At 42.9% G+C, this 20,213-nt stretch overlaps 1 protein-coding gene across 1 annotated transcript in view; it reads left to right on the top strand.

Moving 5' to 3' along the window:
- The window catches only part of PLXNB2 (plexin B2), a 171,113-nt gene that overhangs the window by 78,663 nt on the left and 72,237 nt on the right, over positions 1 to 20,213 (top strand). The window contains exons 16-17 of the mRNA XM_060244805.1: positions 4,866 to 5,036; positions 10,009 to 10,144. Of these exons, the coding sequence (XP_060100788.1) occupies positions 4,866 to 5,036; positions 10,009 to 10,144 (307 nt within the window). The remainder of the gene's footprint in view (positions 1 to 4,865; positions 5,037 to 10,008; positions 10,145 to 20,213) is intronic.

Raw genomic sequence — 20,213 nt, 5'->3', positions numbered from 1 at the left:
CAACAGTGAGTGGGTCAGGCACATCTCCTTCGTGTGGCTTCCACCAAAAAGGCCCTCTCTCATGTACCCACCAAATGAGTTTCTTTGATTGGTGGGAAAATCAGGAGGGGCCTCTCGCTGTGATCTTTATTCCAAGATAGGAACATATGGGAGAAGACAGTACTTCTGACAGCCAGTTTGGTGTAGTGGTTAAGTGTGCGGACTCTTATCTGGGAGAACCGGGTTTGATTCCCCACTCCTCCACTTGCACCTGCTGGAATGGCCTTGGGTCAGCCATAGCTCTGGCAGAGGTTGTCCTTGAAAGGGCAGCTGCTGTGAGAGCCCTCTCCAGCCCCACCCACCTCACAGGGTGTCTGTTGTGGGGGCTCTGTGAGCCGCTCTGAGACTTTTCTGAGTGGAGGGTGGGGATATAAATCTAATATCTTCTTCTTCTTCAGATACCCTGGTCCCCAGGTTTGTAGGGGTTTAGGACAAAACCAATATCTTGAATGGGGTTTGGGTGCAGATCAGTAGCCGGTGTAATCACTATACTATCATGGTCATATGCTCCTGGTAGTTGACCCCAGTCAGCAGTGTAGCTGCAGCATTCTGCACTAGACTCAAATACAGCACATTGCAGTAATCCAGTCCATATGTATCTAAACCATGGATTGCCGTGGCTATATCTGACTGAACCAGAAACAGGCACTGCTGATTCACCAGCCAAAGCTGGGCAAAAGCACTCAGAGCCGCCACAGCCACCTGGTTTTCTAAGGTGACCGCTGTCTCAAATAGCACTCCTAAGCAGTGAACCTACCTTTTAAAGGGGAGTATAACCCCATCAAAGAAAGGAGAGATCTTGAGTCCTCGATCTGCCTATGTACTAACCCGGAGTACCACAGAGAGGATTTTTTAGTGCTCCTAAAAATAGCTTTTGCAGAAGAGAGACTGCGTGTGATACACTTCCGATGTGACAGTTTATTGAGTTATCATTAGACTGCCAGCGGCATGTCAGGGAGGATGTCAATAGTTATTAGGGAGATACAGTCAGGTAGCAGCTAATGAAATAACTGAACATCACAGTGATTTTCATTATTCTCAGCATCAGAACACATCTAATAGCTAAAAGTAACAACACCCAGTAATCTGTGGAAGTGTCCATTGTAATGCAGTGCTTTCTCAATGTCTATTTTCACAGTTGCAGAGAGAGATGGTAAGAGCGAGACACAGTGAGAGCAGGAGAGAGCTGTAGTCCTAGCTGAGTGGCAACAGGCAGCAGATAATGTGACAGGCATTTGAGCCAATCAAAAGAGTTAGCAGACATTCTCACCAAAGCGGGTTGTAATGATATTGCTGTCTGTGATCAGCATTCCACTAATCATTAACTGCCCCAGTGGCTTAGATAGGGACTCTGACTTCTGTATAAACTAGCAGCTCGACACTGTTTCTCTCATTGAGAATGTGCATTTACGGGTTCATATTCTTTAGCATACTTTGCTATTAGCAGGACCTTGCTGCTGCACTGGGTTATGTTGTGTGTGAGTGATTATTGGTTGTATTGTATTGCTCTCGTCTTCCTTTGATGGAATGAGATTTTGTCCAGTGAGAGAGATTTGCTTTGGTAGAGGAAGACTTGGTGTGAAAGGATCATAGGACCCAGCTTAGAAAGCAGAGAGCTGTAGAATCCAAACTACTGGGACTTGGTATAGTGTATGTCTATTTATATAGTATTTGAGGTTTCTTCTCACCTATTCATTTTAGTTCCAGCCCTACTGCAGTCTTTATGTACATGTTTCACTTTATTTACAGCATACCTTTCTCACTGAGACTCAAGGCGGATTACAATGCAGTCAATAGAACAAGACCTCTAATGAGCAATGTAATGAGATAGGGATTGCAGAGTGTGCAGTGTGGGGGGGGGGAGCAGAGAGCTGAACCATGAGTTTCAAACATAACATGACAAAGGAGTGATAAATTGTATTCCATAAGAAGAAATACAATGCTCTGGTAACAGGATAATGAACACAACAATAGGTAACCACCCTGAGCCTGCTTCGGCGGGGAGGGCGGGATATAAATACGAAAAATAAATTAATATATAATAAATAAATAATAACACATACAGTATCTAGTAGCAAAGTCAGTGGACCCATTCCCTTCCTTGAAACATCTCCTGAATCATTCCATTATAATGTTGCCTTATTACTAAGGAACAACCAGAAGAGAAATTAGGAGCTAATTTCAATTGGTATCAATGCCTTCAAGTTCAGAATATGGTCCACTCTCTTCAGAGGAAAGAAACTCTTAGATATGAATTGACGCCATTTGAGGTCCTTCTTAAAGAGGAGGGCAATGGCAAGAAAGGTTTGCTTTCTAAAATATCTAATTATTTAATTGACTCTCTTCACTCAAATCCACCCTCTTATATTAAACGCTGGAATTGAATACTACCTCAAAGGCTAGATAAAAGCGATTTGAAAATGATCTGGAACTCCCCTTCCATTAAGGCTAAAAGCATTGGTATCCAACGCCAGTTTTTAAAAATGTATTCACTTTGGTATTTAAACCCTGTCATGATGAGTAAAATCTCTAGGGTCTCAAGTCCAGATTGTTGGAGGAACTGTAAAACTAAAGGCTCCCCGTATCATATGTGGTGGGAATATCCCAACGTGTCAAATTTTTGGAATATGAAGTGGTAGAGCAAATAAAACTTTTATTAGATCTAACCATTCCAGTAGATTTTAAACTTCTTTTATTTGATATCTGGCCTGATAAGTTGGCGAGTAAAAATCAGAAATCTTTAATCTTGACAATGACGATTGCTAAAAATTGGTAACCTGCTCATACCCCCATGATTGAAATGTGGTATGATAAGTTATGGGACCAGTATGTAATGGGAAAGATAATGGATAAGTCTTTCTCTGAAAATATTTATTTACAGTCTATAACTATTTACAGGCATTTCAAAAAGTAAATGGAAGAAACAAATCAAAGTAGGGGGGAAACAAATGTGATGGCAAGTCTACAGGCAGATATGTATAAAAAGTTTCCAGATATCTAAAAATCTGTTCACGCACAATTGTCGTCTGTGCCATATGTTCAAATGTTGATAAGGCTGTAAAGTCCCCAATCCACTGGATTATGGGAAGTGGGCATTTCTGTGTCCACAGCATTCTAAAATAAATCTTTTAGTAGTGGTGAGGGCTTGGAGGGCCAATTTTTCTTTCTCATCAGTTAGCTCCAGGAGACTGGCAAATAGTTTAAAAATTCAGAAGCATCCTCGAAGATCAATAAATATTTTTAATACAAAAGTGACATAAGTAACTGCTTCCTCCCCAAAAGACTGAATAACTGGACATGCCCAAAGTATATGTTTAAGAGATCTGTCCTTTCTTTGACTGCTGTCCAGGCTAGAAATGTAGTTGCCTCCAGAACAGGGCATTGCCTTCTTGTATGCCTGAAATTTGAGAGTGAGAATCCTTTGCATGTGGGGTACAGTCCCCAGAGAATTTAATCCCAATTGGATGGTGGTGGGGGGAAACAAACATACAGCCTAGAAATCTGCGTCCCACTGAATAGGGCTGCCAAGTCCCCACTGGCTGCTGGTGGGGGATTTTTCTTGTATGTACATAGCATGTGCACAGCAATATGATGTCACTTCAAAGTGCCATCATTGCGCCAGGCACATTGCATGGGATTCTCTAGCAACTTTGGGGAGGAACTCTTATGACACCATGGAGTTTCCCCCAAAGTTGCTAGAGCATCCCCGCATGAAACCATAGAGTTTTCCCCAAATAGCTAGAGCGTCCACACACAACATGCCGGCACAATGACATCACTTCTGGGTGACATCATTGCACCATGCCCTACCACGTATGAAGAAGCTCTTTGGGGGCCGGGATCCCACTGGCAAACCCCAACCCCAACTGGAGCTTGGGAAGCCTGCCACTAAAAGTACTAGAAACAAATGAAAAAGTGAAAAATCAAAAACAAATTCAACTAATAATAAACACAGCATAAATCCCCTCCCCCTAAAAAAACTTCTGCACATTACATTTGAGAAGTTTCTCTTTTTTTTTAGAATCATGGATAGACCCATAGAGTCAGAAGGGACCTCCAGGGTCATCTAGTCCAACCCCTGCACAATGCAGGAAACCCACAAATACCTACCCCAAATTATGGAATCACAGATTTGGAAGGGACCTCCAGGGTCATCTAGGGACCTCCAGGGTCATATCCTGATTGCTGTGTTATCCTGTTGTCACAAGCAGAGTAGTATTTTTTTTTCTGTGTGTAAGTTGGCTCTTGGTTGTTTACTATATAAGATATCCTTTGATATTAAATCAACAAAAAAGAAAGCTAAAGAAAATAGAAGGAAAGGAAGGGTGAAGACAGCACTTTTGTATTTTATTGAATGTTTTTACTCTTATTTTCATATAATAAATGCATGGACAGAAAGCCCCACAGGATCTCCTTAGCTGGCATAGAACAGACAACCGTCCATTAAAATGATATTGTCCTACAATAAATAAAGTTAGGGCACTCCTGAAAAACTGAATTTGTTTATCACAGAGTATTGGGGAAAGGCTCTGCTTTCAGGACCATATGCAACGTATTTTTTTAAACGAGTGCCTAAAAATGTCATTTTTCTTCACTGTGGATCAACTAAAGAATAAAACTTATCCATTGTTTAAATTCTCAGGTTCTCCTGGCTATCTGGATTTATTTTTTTAATGCAGCCCTATTCCAATTTTAATCCCATTTAATCCGTATATCAGTTTAACTATGAAATGGTTGATTTCATATATTATTTTGATTAAAAATCACGATGTCTATGTATTTTATACAACAATGATCTCATCAGCATTACTTTTTCATTTCTTCAGTATCCAATTTGGTGAAGAAATCGTTTGTGTTACTGGGCCAAGTCCCAGGGTTGGAAGCGCTATTGTAATAGTACGGCATGGAAGCACTGAAAAACGAATAGAACACGAACCCTTTACCTATACAGATAACCCTAGAATTGATGGCATCCAGCCCAAAACGAGCATACGCAGGTAATACAATGCTTCTGCTTTAAATCTGTGTTCTAGTTTCATGAGCTGAGATGTAGATTTTATTCTGATGTAATTGTTAGATTGCTTTAAACCCAAGGGAGACATTTTCACAAGATAATGGAATATAATTATATTTCTCATATCATGTAGAAGTCATCACCTCCAGGGAAAAGAAAATTTCATTATCTGAGAGTGAACGTCAGATGTATCAGATATTGTTCATTGTTATGGTACCTGTGAGCTTTGCAGTCAGGCTGGGGTGTTCTTGTAGACTCCTTCACAGTCAGCAGTATTTGGTCCACCCATGAGAAGTCTCTCCATATAAACACCTTAGAAATGAAAGTGATTTTCCTAGTCCTCTCTGCCCAGTCACACCTAGTGAGAAAGAACACCCAGGGAGCAACAGTCAATCTAACAGCAGTGTTCAGGATCAATTCACAGGGAAGCACAGCTTCAACAATTTATGCCATTTAACATCCAAAATGTGGGGATGGTGCATTTTCCATGAGTCCATGATCTGAGTGGTATACGCAGCAGGAAGCAGCAATGACATAGTAGATTTCTTCATCTGCAGTCCCCTAACACCTCAGAAGATGGAGTTGAACAACTGTTTCCTGCCCAATATAGATCTGTTTGCAGTGGACACCAAAAAGCTGTTTGTCCTGTTGTGCTTCACTAGGAGACACCTTCCAGATCCTGTGGAGAGGGGACATTTTAGCTGTTATGCAAAATAAGGCCAGAAAACATGACAGCCATAGTAATAGCCCCATTCTGGCTGAGATAGGCATGGTTCCCTATGCTACTCAGAGTGTCTTGAGGATAGACTTGCCAATCCCCAGGTCCCAGCGGGAGTTCTTCCGCTTTCCCAGGCTCCTTCCTGCCCTCAGTCAGCTGGCCGGCAGGGGGAAGCCCCGCCCCCTGAGGACCATGTGCCTTTGCACCTCTGGAGGCTTCAGTCTCCGATTGAAAGGCTTCCTCTTGGGATGGTGTGTCTGTGTTGCTGTGAAGAAGGTGGCAGCAACTCTTGAGTAGAGAGGCCAATCCCCTGCTTCAGGCTCACCAGAAAAGGGGGGGGGGGGAACGTCTGCTGAGCGCTTCATTATTCCCTATGCGGAGATCGATTCTCATAGGGTATAATGGGGAATTGATCTGGAGGTTTCGCGGGCTCTGGGGGAGCTGTTTTTTGAGTTAGAGGCACCAAATTTTCAGTATAGTGTCTAGTGCCTCTCCACAAAGTACCCCCCCCCCAAGTTTCAAAACAATTGGACCAGGAGGTCCAATTCTAGGAGCCCCAAAAGAAGGTGCCCCTATCCTTCATTATTTCCTATAGAAGGAAAACATTTAAAAAGGTGTGCTGTCCCTTTAAATGTGATGGTACAATTATGCTTGTGACACCTTTGTTCCTGGCTCCGCCCCCAACGTCTCCTGGCTCCACCCCCAAAGTCCCCAGATATTTCTTGAATTGGACTTGGCAACCCTACTTGAGGAAGATATTATGCCCTCCCACCCCAGCAAAGCCCTTTGCTACACCCAAACATTCAAAGCCAGCATTTGACACTATAGCTCATTTGTTCCCCAGCAACTGCTTTTTTAGAATCAGTTGAACAGATACTGCTAAATGCTAAAAAGCTTTCAACATGATGCTTTTACTCCTCAGAATAGAAGTGCTTCTCATCTTGGGCCAATTGGGAATAAATAGATCCAGTACCCTTAGTCAAATTTTTGACTACCTTCTACACTTAGTACTAGGTGGCATGTCCTCATCCTCTGTCAAAGTATATCTGGCAGACATAGCTTGTGTTCAGGTGTGCATGGGGACAAATCAGTCTTTTCCCAAGGGAATCCAAAGTGCTCCTCAATCAAGTGTTCCTAAACCAATTCCCACCAGTCTGGCCCCCTATTTGCCAATAAAGTCTATCACTGGTGCTAGTCAAACTGATGGGCAGGCCCTTTGTACCCATGACCACTTGCTCATTTAGGTTATTCATGAAAAAAGTATTCTTTGTAGCCATAAAATCAGCCAGAAGAGTCAGTGAATTGCAGGCACTTAATCATGATCACCCTACTTTTCAACGCCAGAGCAGTGCTATGGCCATTTCTCAAGATCTTCCCAAGAAAGTTGTGAAGCTGTCACCTTACCTGGACAGAACCAAAGATCTACGATATAACAATAACCTTTTCATCTGATATTCTGGCCCCAAATCAGGCCACAGACTCCATGCTATCAATTTCTAGTTGGATTGTTTCTAGAGTTTTAGATGAATTACCATTTGCATCCAGCAATGCTGCCAGCTGACATGGCTGCCCATTATATTTCCACACCCACTATCGCTTACAGTGGCAGGGAGGGGCATTCCATCTCCTCCTTTTATGCTGGAAAGGGCAAAAAAGCAGCATAGAGGAGAGGGAAGGAGCACCCTCAAGAATTTTTGAGCTTCACTACATATTTTTATACAATTTTTATACTTTGAAAGAACTCAAAGTTGAACTTGTGGATCTTCTGACAAAAATATGTAATCTTTCATGGAAATCTGCCTCCGTTCCTGAGGACTGGAAGGTAGCAAATGTCACCCCCATCTTTAAAAAGGGTTCCAGAGGAGATCCGGGAAATTACAGGCCAGTCAGTCTGACTTCAATACCGGGAAAGTTGGTAGAAACCATTATCAAGGACAGAATGAGTAGGCACATTGATGAACATATTGAGGAAGATTCAGCATGGGTTCTGTAAGGGAAGATCTTGCCTCACTAACCTGTTACATTTCTTTGAGGGGGTGAACAAACATGTGGACAAAGGAGACCCGATAGATGTTGTTTACCTTGACTTCCAGAAAGCTTTTGATAAAGTTCCTCATCAAAGGCTCCTTAGTAAGCTCGAGAGTCATGGAGTAAAAGGACAGGTCCTCTTGTGGATCAAAAACTGGCTAATTAATAGGAAGCAGAGAGTGAGTATAAATGAGCAGTTTTCGCAGTGGAGGACGGTAAGCAGTGGGGTGATGCAGGGCTCAGTACTGGGTCCCATGCTCTTTAACTTGTTCATAAATGATTTAGAGTTGGGAGTAAGCAGTGAAGTGGCCAAGTTTGCAGATGACACTAAATTGTTCAGGGTGGTGAGAACCAGAGAGGATTGTGAGGCACTCCAAAGGGATCTGTTGAGGTTGGGTGAGTGGGCGTCAATGCGGCAGATGAGGTTCAATGTGTCCAAGTGCAAAGTAATGCACATTGGGGCCAAAAATCCCAGCTACAAATACAAGTTGATGGGGTGTGAACTGGCAGAGACTGACCAAGAGAGAGATCTTGGGGTCGTGATAGATAACTCTTGATAATGTCAAGACAGTGTGCGATTGCAATAAAAAAGGCCAATGCCATGTTGGGAATTATTAGGAAGGGAATTGAAAACAAATCAGCCAGTATCATAATGCCCCTGTATAAATCGATGATGCGGTCTCATTTGGAATACTGTGTACAATTCTAGTCACCGCACTTCAAAAAGGATATTATAGCATTGGAAAAAGTCCAGAAAAGAGCAACTAGAATGATTAAAGGTTTGGAACACTTTCCCTATGAAGAAAGGTTGAAACGCTTGGGGCTCTTTAGCTTGGAGAAACGTCGACTGCGGGGTGACATGATAGAGGTTTACAAGATTATTCATGGAATGGAGAAAGTAGAGAAAGAAGTCCTTTTCTCCCTTTCTCACAATACAAGAACTTGTAGGCATTCGATGAAATTGCTGAGCAGTCGAGTTGAAACGGATAAAAGGAAGTACTTCTTCACCCAAAGGGTGATTAACATGTGGAATTCACTGCCATAGGAGGTGGTGGCGGCTACAAGCATACCCAGCTTCAAGAGGGGGTTAGATAAAAATATGGAGCAGAGGTCCATCAGTGGTTATTAGCCACAGTGTGTGTGTGTGTGTATTTGGCCACTGTGTGACACAGAGTGTTGGACTGGATGGGCCATTGGCCTGATCCAACATGGCTTCTCTTATGTTCTTAATAGACTTGCACTTACCTGTAATTGTTGTTCTTTGAGTGGTCACTTACATAGTGGAGTAAGGAATAACTGACTTGTGAAATTAAAAGTAAAACCTGTTGTGCTTAATCTGAGCTATCTGGAATTCAACAGGCTTACTGATTCCATTAAGGCTATCACAAAATTTTGAAGAGACATTTTATTTTGTGAAGCCCTGTGCATCAGACTATCTTATACCAGAGTTATTAAAATGGTTAACTTGTGAGGTATAGTGGCTAAAGTGTCAGACAAAAAATGTCAGACAAAAGTCTTTGGAGGCCAGGGTTAAAATCCCCGTTTTCCATGAAGCTCATTTGATGATTTTGAACCAGTCACTCTTGTCAACCTCAGTTCACAAGGTAGTTGTGAAACTTAAAATGAAAAAAAGGGAGAACACTGACTTGTGCTTCTTGGTGGAAGGGTGGGATAAAAATATATGAGATAAATAATTTCTAAATAGGACGACTGGCCAACCAGACAAAACACCTGAGTGAGAAGGAAAACAGCAAAATTTGGCCAAAGTCTTTGCATACTTTGTAGTGTGACGCAGATGTATGTACTGTTGACACAGATGTATGTACATTTCTCCTGTTGGTGAGCACAGAAATGTGGTTGCAAAATTCAAAACCAGATATTAGAAGTAGATGCAGGGATAACTTTTAGACATTCTTCATCTCTGTAACTGTTCTCCTCCTCTGCACAATAAATGTTGGATAGAATTCATAGGGAGGGGAGAGTTAAATATGCATGGGTAACTCTCTGTTCCACTTTTCTTTCACCTCAGACCTTAGTGCAGGATTTGCAGGTAGTCTCCCATCCAAACACAACCTACTAAGCTTCAGTAAAGTTGGACCATCTTGTGCTTTCCAGTTAAGAATAACTAATGAAAAATTGCCTGCATTTGCGTCTGAGCAGGAACAGAACTTCATTATTTATTGCTTTATTTGATGTGCTTGAATTTCAGTGGAGGACGAAATATTACTGTAACTGGAAGTGGTTTTGACATCATTCAGAAGTTTTCTGTGGAAGTCTTGGTTGAGCCTTTTAGGGATTTCTTATCAAAGAAAAAGAGAAGAAGGCAGGTACCGGATCCACAAAAGGTAACAGTTTCTAAAGAAATATTCATTTTTCCATCTGGAAAATCCAAAAGTCAATGGCACATTTCCATTGGCTTTAATGCATTCATTTTTTTTTAATTTTAAACCAGTTTTATTGTTAAATAGATATATTACAATACAAACAAACAACCGAAACATCAAACCAAAATGGTAACTGTAACTTTTGCCAATCTGCCATGTTTACATCATATTAATAAGAATCTTAATAATATACAAAATTTACATATTCCTCGGGTAATTTCCATAAAGCACCTTGATGATTCTGTATGATTTCAAAAAAAGAGAACCCTTTTTCTACAGTTATTTTTGTTACTATTTTCTTTGCAAGCATTTGATTGTTCCAAATTGCTTGCAGTCTTGTCCATAGTACTGAAGGCATCTCAGGAATGTTACAGTAGTTTTTGATATATACATAAGAATACTAGTAATCCTACATGATACTGAGAATTCCAAAGACAGATAAAAATTTGTTTGCATCTTGTATTCTTTGTCAGATTTGTTACTCAGGAGGCTATTCTACAGATCAAACATATCAATGTATACTGTTAATGAGTAAGGAGGATAAACGAATAAAATTTTTTTATAATTATCTTATGCAACTGAAATTGGAAGACTAGACTGTGAAAGAAGTAATGATAAAATGGTCACAAAACCTGGGGAAAAATATAGATTTAGAGCAATGGGCACAAGTATGGCAGATCAACGGTAAGATTATTAAGGCGGTAAATTTTAGAGAAAATTTATTTAAGATGTTTCACAGGTGGTATATTACACCAGTTCAGCTAGCTAAGATATATCCAGGATTATCACCAAAGTGTTGGAAATGTGGTGAAAAAATAGGCACGTTCTACCATTTATGGTGGACACGCAGAAAGGCAAAAAAAATATTGGATCAAAGTTTATGAACTCCTTCAAGGAATGTTGAAAACGGCAATCCGGTTTAAACCTGAACTTGTTCTATTAAGTGGTTAAGAAAGATGTGGTTAAGGAAGATGTTCATCTGGTGATACACATTTTCACCGCCGCGAGAATGTTATATGCAAAATATTGGAGACTAGAGAAAACTCCAAATATGGGAGAATTAATAGATAAGGTTTTACAAGCTGCAGAAGCGGATATACTTACGGCAGTAGTTAATGGAAAATAAAAAAAAATGGGCTAATCAAATATGGGAGAAACTGTATCAGTGGATACAAAATAGAGTTAAAGATGAGAAATGCAAGTAAAGGGTTAAACTTTGTAAGAAATGATTAATAGAGGAAAAATATATGAAAAAGGAATGGTTGGTTTGCAAGAACCGCAAGTATCGTAGGAAGTTATGAAACAATCTACCTTTGTTCTCTGTTTTAATAATTCTGTGGTTCACTGTATTTTGTTGTGTTTGTCTGTTTATTTTCAACTGGATTTGAATCAGGATACAATAACAGGATGTATGGTATAAAGATGTAATGTTATTGACGAATTTACAATTAATAAATTGTTTTTTTCAAAAAATATATCAATGTATAATAAAAAGCAAAAATGAACCAGTGAAAACCTTCTCAGCAGCATTATCAGCTGTTTTGTGATTGCTAAATTGATTACCAGCAGGAGTTATTCAAAGCAGGCAACAAATACAATCCAAGGCTGCTCACAGTATTCAGCAATGTCTGCCTGAAATCTCAGCATTCACTGGGGCCTCTCAAAGCTTTCAGGCATTCACATTTCTTTGGGTTTGTTTGTGTAAACCATTGATGTAACATTCACTTCAACATGGACTATTGCAGATATTTTGCACTGCCAAGGCTGAGTTGCTTTTTTTTAGCCTTCCATCGTTACTTCTGTATCAATATATTTGTAGCTTGTTTCAAAGAGAATAGTCAAGGATCAGATTGTTCGGTTGGAATATAAATGTCTGTCTGTGGGTTCCAGATTGCCAAATCACCTGCACGAGAGAAGGAGTTAACAGCTGGCTGGGCAGAAGCAAGTGTCTGTGTTTATTTAGAAGCTATTTATTTAAAACATTTATATGCTGCATCTTCAGAGACCTGCTTGAGACAGCTTACAACACAAAAGCTAGTACATAAAATCATTACAATTAACATCCATTAAGACCAGCCTCTAAAACCCAGAAGCATAAAAGTGTGTAAAAGCTTGAAACACTTGGCAACCTAAATGATCCTTCAGAACAGATCTTCTTCGTGGTCTCTGTGCTTCACACTCATGGGATAGAGCGCCTGCGCCGATCCCCAAATCGGTACCTAAAAAGCCTGGGATTTTTTCGCGCTCGGCACCAACAGGTATGCACAGGCTTCCCAGTGCGCATGCTCACCGGCGCCAGTGCGAGGATCCTGCCAATTCCTTTCTGACCACTGCGCTGAGAGGATCTCCTTTCGTGTCCCCGGTTGGTAAAGTAATCTTGGATTGCTTTTTTGCCTTTGTATATAGCCCCTTTGTTATTTGTGTAGTTAGTTGTTAGATAGTGTTGTTAAAAAAAAAAAGTTTGTTGGACTTGCCCTTCGGGGCTCGTTTTTTTCCCCCTCAGAGACCTTCCTGGGTGGGGGTTTTTCCTGGGCATCTTTGGAAAGACGTTGGGGTTTTTTTTAAGAGGTGCCGTTCCTGTGGAAAAAAGATTGCCCCCCCCCCCCCCCCGCCGACGGCCATTCCCTCTGTCTCCTCTGTCTGGGCGAGGGACATCGAGTTGATTCTTACGCTCACTGTCTGAGTTTCTCGAAACAAACTTGTAAGAATTGAGCGGCAAGGCTTTCGGCAGCTTTGATCGAGTCAGCACTTCGTCCGCAGAAGATGGCATCGGGCCCGTCGGTACCGATGGGTGAGGCCGCGGCCCCGACGGTCACATCGGCTGAGACTTCGCCAATCAGGACCGAGATGCCGGTCGAGCGCGGGCGTTCCACGGCCTTCTGAAGGGTCAGTGGATACCCCGGCTAAGAGGCATTGGGATGATTCGGGGACCCGATCATCCACGCCGAAGAAGGGGGAATCAAAGGAGAAGCGGAAGAAGAGACCATCCCGCACCCCTTCACCTTCACGTGACACTTCGACATCGACAGCCCCACCGAGGAAGATCTCGGCGTCCCCGCATCATAGCCCTTCGGTGTTGAGAGGCAGTGCTTCGCAGCTGCGCCTATCGGCATCGGAGCAGGAGATCAACCTGACTCAGCGCTCCCACTCTTCAGGGTCCAGGCATCACAGTGAGAGCAACTCGGTCTCGGAAGTGGAGGTGTCGGCGCCGATGGAGCCTTCGGCACCGATGGATCAGGCGTGAGGCCAGAGAGAACTGGAACCGACTACAGTAGCTCGTCGCTTCCCACCGCTTCCATCATGGGAGCAGCGCCAATGGCCTCCTTACCCTTATCCTTACCCACTGTACCAATGGTACACTTGGCAACCTAAATGATCCTTCAGAACAGTTCTTAGGCTAGAAGTAGATTGTAAAAACAATTAAACATGTTCCCATAGCAATAGGGAAACAGCAGGGACCAAATGAGCCCTAAAAGAATGCAGCCTTCTCAGGACTGTACAACACGTTGAACTGCAACACTGGCAAGTACTACTAGAGTGGCGAGGGGGAAGAGTGAGTATCAGAACTGCCCCAGCTATTTAAAACCTGACTTGCTGAGCTAAGGGGAGTATGTTCTGAGGAGAGAGATTTCTTAGTTGTTTTTTCTTACATAAATTAGCATAAGCATCTTGGTCTAATAGACTAAGTCAGTGAAGGCAGGCACGTTCAAAAAAGTTCCAGTTTCCTTCCTTATCCACAGGCTAGGGATCACCCCTGTCTTGTAGGAGCTGTTTCCCTCAGACTTGTTAGGGATGGGCTAAGCTTCCCATTCCCCTAACTTAGGATCCATCTTGGTCTTCTCCTTCAGACTACACAGGGATCACCCACTTTTTCTAGGAGCTATTACTTTATTATTTATTGTACAGCAGAGTTACATACAGGAAGTATATAATAATAAATAATAATAAACATATGTAACCAAGTTGATCCAACAGATATGCAGACCAATTAGACAATCCCCCTAATACTAATATCTAACTTTTCAAGGTACTCAATTGCAGTTCAAAGATCTCCATCACATCACCCTGGAAAGCACAACAGTCGCATTCCTGCGACAGATGGAAAAACTGTGGTGCAACCTTGTATTCTGCTCCATTTAAACAACAGCTCTGCACAGCTGCCAAAGCCTATTCATAATCTATTAGCCATCTTCCATACTTTACATAGCAAGTAAAATCCTGCAGGCCTTTCATTAGTGTTTTATCAGGTTGTAAATATTGTGTAGAACTGATTGCATGTGTGTTCACAACTATTCATTCCCTAGATTGAAATGCTGGGGTTACAAGATTTATGCAAATCTTATTACTAGGTGTTGGAATCTTAGTCTGTATAGGCCCACATTAGTCATGTCTTTGTGGATGGGCAACTCTCTGTTTTCAGTGATCTTTCTATATTAATGAAGAAGAACATCTTGTTTTTGGAGATGCAGGGGAGCGATGTGTCTCAACATGGGTAGCCAGTAGGTTGGTTTAATATATCTGCTGATGGTTCTCATGGTTGCATTGAGTTGGACATCAAGTTTGTGAACATGGGAGTTGGTGAAGCACCATATTCTGTAGCACCAATCCCAAAGCAGAGCATCTAAGTATTGTAGCAGACACACTCCAAGTTGTACCACATAATCTCTGAAGAACATTGTTTCACATGTGTATTTTCGCTGCTGCATTGGTAAGATTGTGTTTCTAGCTCAAGGTCCAATTTAAGATAATGCCAAAGTACTTAGGTATATGGTTGTGTGTTAAGTCAGGTGCCATTAAGGTAGGCATTCAGTTCACAGTTGGCAAGATTGTTATTGAGATGGAAACAGGAGCATTCTGTTTTTTCTGGACTTGGAATAAACTGCCATTTATGTTAGTAGTTAGCCAAAATTTCAAGGTCCTTGGTCAGTATTTCCTTAGTCTTTTCAGTTCATTTGTGCTTTACTGCAATTGCCATGTCATCAGCATAGCAAACTTCCTGGATATCATTTTGGGAACACCAGAGATGTATAGATTGAGAAGAACTGGAGCAAGGACCGAGTCCTAGGGTAGACCATTATTCTTCTGCTTGCTGACTGACTGATCCATAATTACTTGGAAAGTAATTGCTTAGCATGCTTAGCAAAGTAATTGCTTAGCATGTTTTTAGGAGTCAAAATAATGTTCTGCGGGGGGAAACTTGTACTGCAGATCATCCCTCCGGACTGTGTCATAAGCGGCAGACAGATTGATAAAAATTGCTGATGTCTTAAGACACTTCTGATACCCTGCTGCTACCTCAGTGAAAGTTGTTAAGCTTCGAGGCTTGTCTTCACAACTACAATGGAGTCTAAATCCTGCCTGTTCTATAGGAACATGTTCATTAATTCTGGCACTGATTCTGTTCAAGATTAGCCTCTTGATGAGTTTATAACAGGAGCTCAGAAGGGAAAATAGTCTGTATCTTTCTGCCAGATGTTTTGGTTTTCCAGGTTTCAAAATAGCAACTATCTTTGTTTTCTTGAATTCCCTTGGGAGTCTTTCTATTCTCACGATGTCAGGGAGAAACTTTGTGAGCCACTTCTTAGTAAAGATGCTTTTGTTCATCAGAAACTCATTATGGATGCAGTCAAAGCCTGGTGCCTTTCTACTCTTTATGCAGCTCTCAGTCTTCAGGGCAGGTGTGTTTCAAAATCTAGAGTACTTTTTTTTTTAATCTTGATTGTAAAGTCTTGATCCTTTAGAGCTCTGGATACCAGGCCCATTGCTATGGGGGGGGGGGGGGTCAGGAGGGACCAGGCCAATCTATTTAACCCCCCCCTTCCCTTTGTAGGGCCCCTCTGTTGGACCTGAGGAAAAGGGAGGGGGAGAGAGCGCAAGAGAGAGAGAAACAGCGAGAGAGAGCAACAAAGTGAGTGAGAGAGAGAGTGTGACTGCAAGGGGGACAGCGAGAGAACAGCAAAGAAAGAGAGAGAAACAGTGAGAGAAAAGCAGTGAGAGAGAGCAGCAGAGAGAGAGAGAGAACGAGTGACAGCAAGGGGGAGAGCTAAAGAGTGGCAGAGAGAAACTGCGAAAGGGCAGCAGTGAGAGAGAGTGACAGAGAGAGCGACTGCAAGGGGGACAGCAAGAGACCAGCAGAGAGAGAAACAGCGAGAGAACAGCAGTGAGAGAGAGCAGCAGAGAGAGAGAGAGAGAGCAAGCGACAGCAAGAGACCAGCAGAGAGAGAAACAGCGAGAGACCAGCAGAGAGAGAAACAGCGAGAGAACAGCAGTGAGAGAGAGCAGCAGAGAGAGAGAGAGCAAGCGACAGCAAGAGACCAGCAGAGAGAGAAACAGCGAGAGAACAGCAGTGAGAGAGAGCAGCAGAGAGAGAGAGAGCAAGTGACAGCAAGGGGGAGAGCGAAAGAGTGGCAGAGAGAAACTGCGAAAGGGCAGCAGTGAGAGAGAGTGACAGAGAGAGCGACTGCAAGGGGGACAGCAAGAGACCAGCAGAGAGAGAAACAGCGAGAGAACAGCAGTGAGAGAGAGCAGCAGAGAGAGAGAGAGAGAGCAAGCGACAGCAAGGGGGAGAGCGAAAGAGTGGCAGAGAGAAACTGCGAAAGGGCAGCAGTGAGAGAGAGAGACAGAGAGAGCGACTGCAAGGGGGACAGCAAGAGACCAGCAGAGAGAGAAACAGCGAGAGAACAGCAGTGAGAGAGAGCAGCAGAGAGAGAGAGAGCAAGCGACAGCAAGGGGGAGAGCGAAAGAGTGGCAGAGAGAAACTGCGAAAGGGCAGCAGTGAGAGAGAGTGACAGAGAGAGCGACTGCAAGGGGGACAGCAAGAGACCAGCAGAGAGAGAAACAGCGAGAGAACAGCAGTGAGAGAGAGCAGCAGAGAGAGAGAGAGAGAGAGCAAGCGACAGCAAGGGGGAGAGCGAAAGAGTGGCAGAGAGAAACTGCGAAAGGGCAGCAGTGAGAGAGAGTGACACAGAGAGAGAGAGAGAGCGACTGCATGGGGGACAGCAAGAGACCAGCAGAGAGAGAGAGAGAGAGAGAGAAACAGCGAGAGAGCGGTAGAGAGAGAGAGAGCGACAGCAAGGGGGAGAGCGAAAGAGCAGCAGAGAGAGAGAAACTGCAAAAGAACAGCAGTGAGAGAAAGTGACAGTGAGGGAGCCTGGGGCCCAATCAGAAATGAACAGTTCACAGGAGAGAAGACACGCTGTAAAATAATCCCCTGCCTCACCTTCTCACCCCATTTTTTATTTATTAAGGTGTCAAGCACACAACAGTCACTCTCCCCCTCCCCCTTTTTTTTTTCTTTTTCAGGGCAAGAGAAAGCTGGGGCTGGGAGAGCTGGCCACTAGAGGGAAGAAGCAGCCAAGCCCTGCAGCCCTCCCCCCCACACACACACAAATTTTTAATGTCCTGGGCCCCTCCACCCGAAGTTTTCGGGTTACGGGGCTGCTGGATAGGGATATCAGTTGAGCAGCTACCTCATTTTATGTTATCTGTGGATTTCCTTGGAGCATAGCTGGGCTTGCACCTAGATTTTTCAACAGGCTTCAGGCTTTCCTACCAGGATACCAGAAATCCAAATTCACAATTGCTTTGGTCCATTTTTGTCTATGTGCAGTGTTAAGTTCATGGAGTAGTTCATCTGCTACTTCTGGGTCTTTGCTGTCGAGAAAATTTTTATACAGCCTGTCATGATCCTAGACCTAGTGTGGCCTACAGGATCCAGGGAAGCCTGTGTTAGAGTAGTAACCTATATTTCCCAGGATCCCTTCTGTCCCTCTGATTGTGTGGACAGCAGTTTTGGAGGGAAAACTTGCTCAGAGGGGTGAGACCTGGGAGGAAACAATAAAAGACCAGTTAGAAGAAGAAGAAGAAGATGATGAAGATATTGGATTTATATCCCGCCCTCTACTCCAAAGAGTCTCAGAGCAGCTCACAATCTCCTTTACCTTCCTCCCCCACAACAGACACCCTGTGAGGTAGATGAAGATATTGGATTTATATCCCGCCCTCCACTCCGAGGAGTCGCAGAGCGGCTCACAATCTCCTTTATCTTCCTCCCCCACAACAGACACCCTGTGAGGTGGGTGGGACTGGAGAGGGTCTCACAGCAGCTGCCCTTTCAAAGACAACCTCTGCCAGAGCTATGGCTCACCCAAGGCCATTCCAGCAGGTGCAAGTGGAGGAGTGGGGAATCAAACCCGATTCTCCCAAATAAGAGTCTGCACACTTAACCACTACACCAAACTGAGAGGGAAGTGTGTTCTCTCTGGAAAGGCTGTGCTGGAGCAAGGTTGCAGCTGGAAGAGATCCCCTACCCAAGGGGTGGTGAGTCTGTTGGCATTAGAAGAAGGGAACATTTCGTTAGTTGCGTCAGGGCTTTTATTTTCTTTGCACCACCCTTAACTGTTTTTCCACTTTCACTGTTGCATTAATAATTAAAACCACTTATTTGTTTTGGAGCACTTAGAATAAACTTCTTGTTGTGATACAGCCTGGGTCCTTACATCTCTTCAGTCACAGATAGAAGGTGTTTTGTTAAGAAGGAAGACACAAGTCTGGTGGGAGCTCTGAGCCATCCCAGACACCAAAGTGGTGGGAGCCAGTAGAAGGCCTTTCCTAGTCCCCTGTTGTGTGACACAGCCTCTCACTCTGATCACTTTGGAATATATTCTTTCCGATATCCTTAAGGAATGTTCCTTTTGGCCAAAGATATAACACCTCCAATGAATCAATAGTAGTTATTGTGTGTTGGAGGGACCCATCCAAGGCACCTATCCAGGTCTTCACTGAAACCTTTCCGGTTCACCCTCTTAAAATTTCACTGTGGACTTGGAAAAGACCTGACAACTGTTATTTGGATTCCTAGCTTGAGGATTACAGGTCGATGCTGATTGTGTGGGAAACCCTCAAGAGCATATCTAGGTAAAGGCAACATCTTCCTTCTCCAGTCAGATGAAACAAATGTTAGATCAGGATTGTACTCTCTATTCCATGCCGCTGATCTGAAGGTGCCTCTGTCTTTAGCATCAAAAATGAGATGCAAACCATGCAGCCCAGCTGACAAGTGCCTTACCATTCTTAGCATTAATTGGGTATCTCCAATATCTATGGTAGCCGTTAAAGCCACTGACATATACAGAAGGATGAGGGTAGGCTGATAGAACATGCGCTGGCTATGAAACTGCAGGAGATTTGTAAACATAGACATGTACTTCCCCAACTTTTACTATGATTGTGTGAATGCCATTGTGGATGCTGGTCAATACCAGCTTCACATATCTCTACACCTTGTGAAGTAGGGACTGTTTCCCTCAGGCTTGGATGGGGATCTTTCTTAATTCTCTCACTCCCTTAGCCCTCCTTTCCCAGCCAATTGTCAGTTCTTAACCATCCCTCCTAACTAACTCTCTCAACTAAAGAATTCCATTTGAATCCCTTGTTGGTCAGGCCAGATTCTCAGGCCAAGGTTCTCAGGCCAGATTAAAGCATTAACTATTTACTGTCCGTCACATTCTCCAATTATGAACCTGAGTACCGCCTCAGGTCCTTTTATGTCTCTACCTGTTTGAAACCCTGTACCAAAACCATCCATTAGGCCACTTTCCAGTTCTCTGAAACAATATTTTGGAAGAAAGAGGAGGGCCGTTATTTGTCGCTGTACTGGAAGCTTTCGAATTGATAGTGGATATGGCTATTGCCTGTATTTTAAATTTTGTATAACTTTCTGTTTTAAGGTCTAGTTATCAGCTCTGGCTCGTTTTGTGAGCCACCTTAAGTTACCATTTACAGCACAAAAGGTAGGTTTAAAAGGTTTTATTAGATAAGTAGATTCTGTTCTGCCATATATATTTTTCAGTCTCTCATAATTTTAACTTTATTTTTCTAAACTGATGTCCCATATAATAGGATCTGAGGTTTGTCACATTCTAAAGATCTTTTCTGAATGGCTCCCTAGGCCATTCAAAACCACTCATCGTCATTACTTATTTATTTGTTTATAGTTTGCTTTTCTCACTCAGACTCAAGGTGTAAATCA

This window comes from Heteronotia binoei, chromosome 8 (genome assembly GCF_032191835.1).
Source record: "Heteronotia binoei isolate CCM8104 ecotype False Entrance Well chromosome 8, APGP_CSIRO_Hbin_v1, whole genome shotgun sequence".
Classification (NCBI taxonomy): Eukaryota; Metazoa; Chordata; class Lepidosauria; order Squamata; family Gekkonidae; genus Heteronotia; species Heteronotia binoei.
This window is presented reverse-complemented; position numbering and strand designations above follow the sequence as displayed.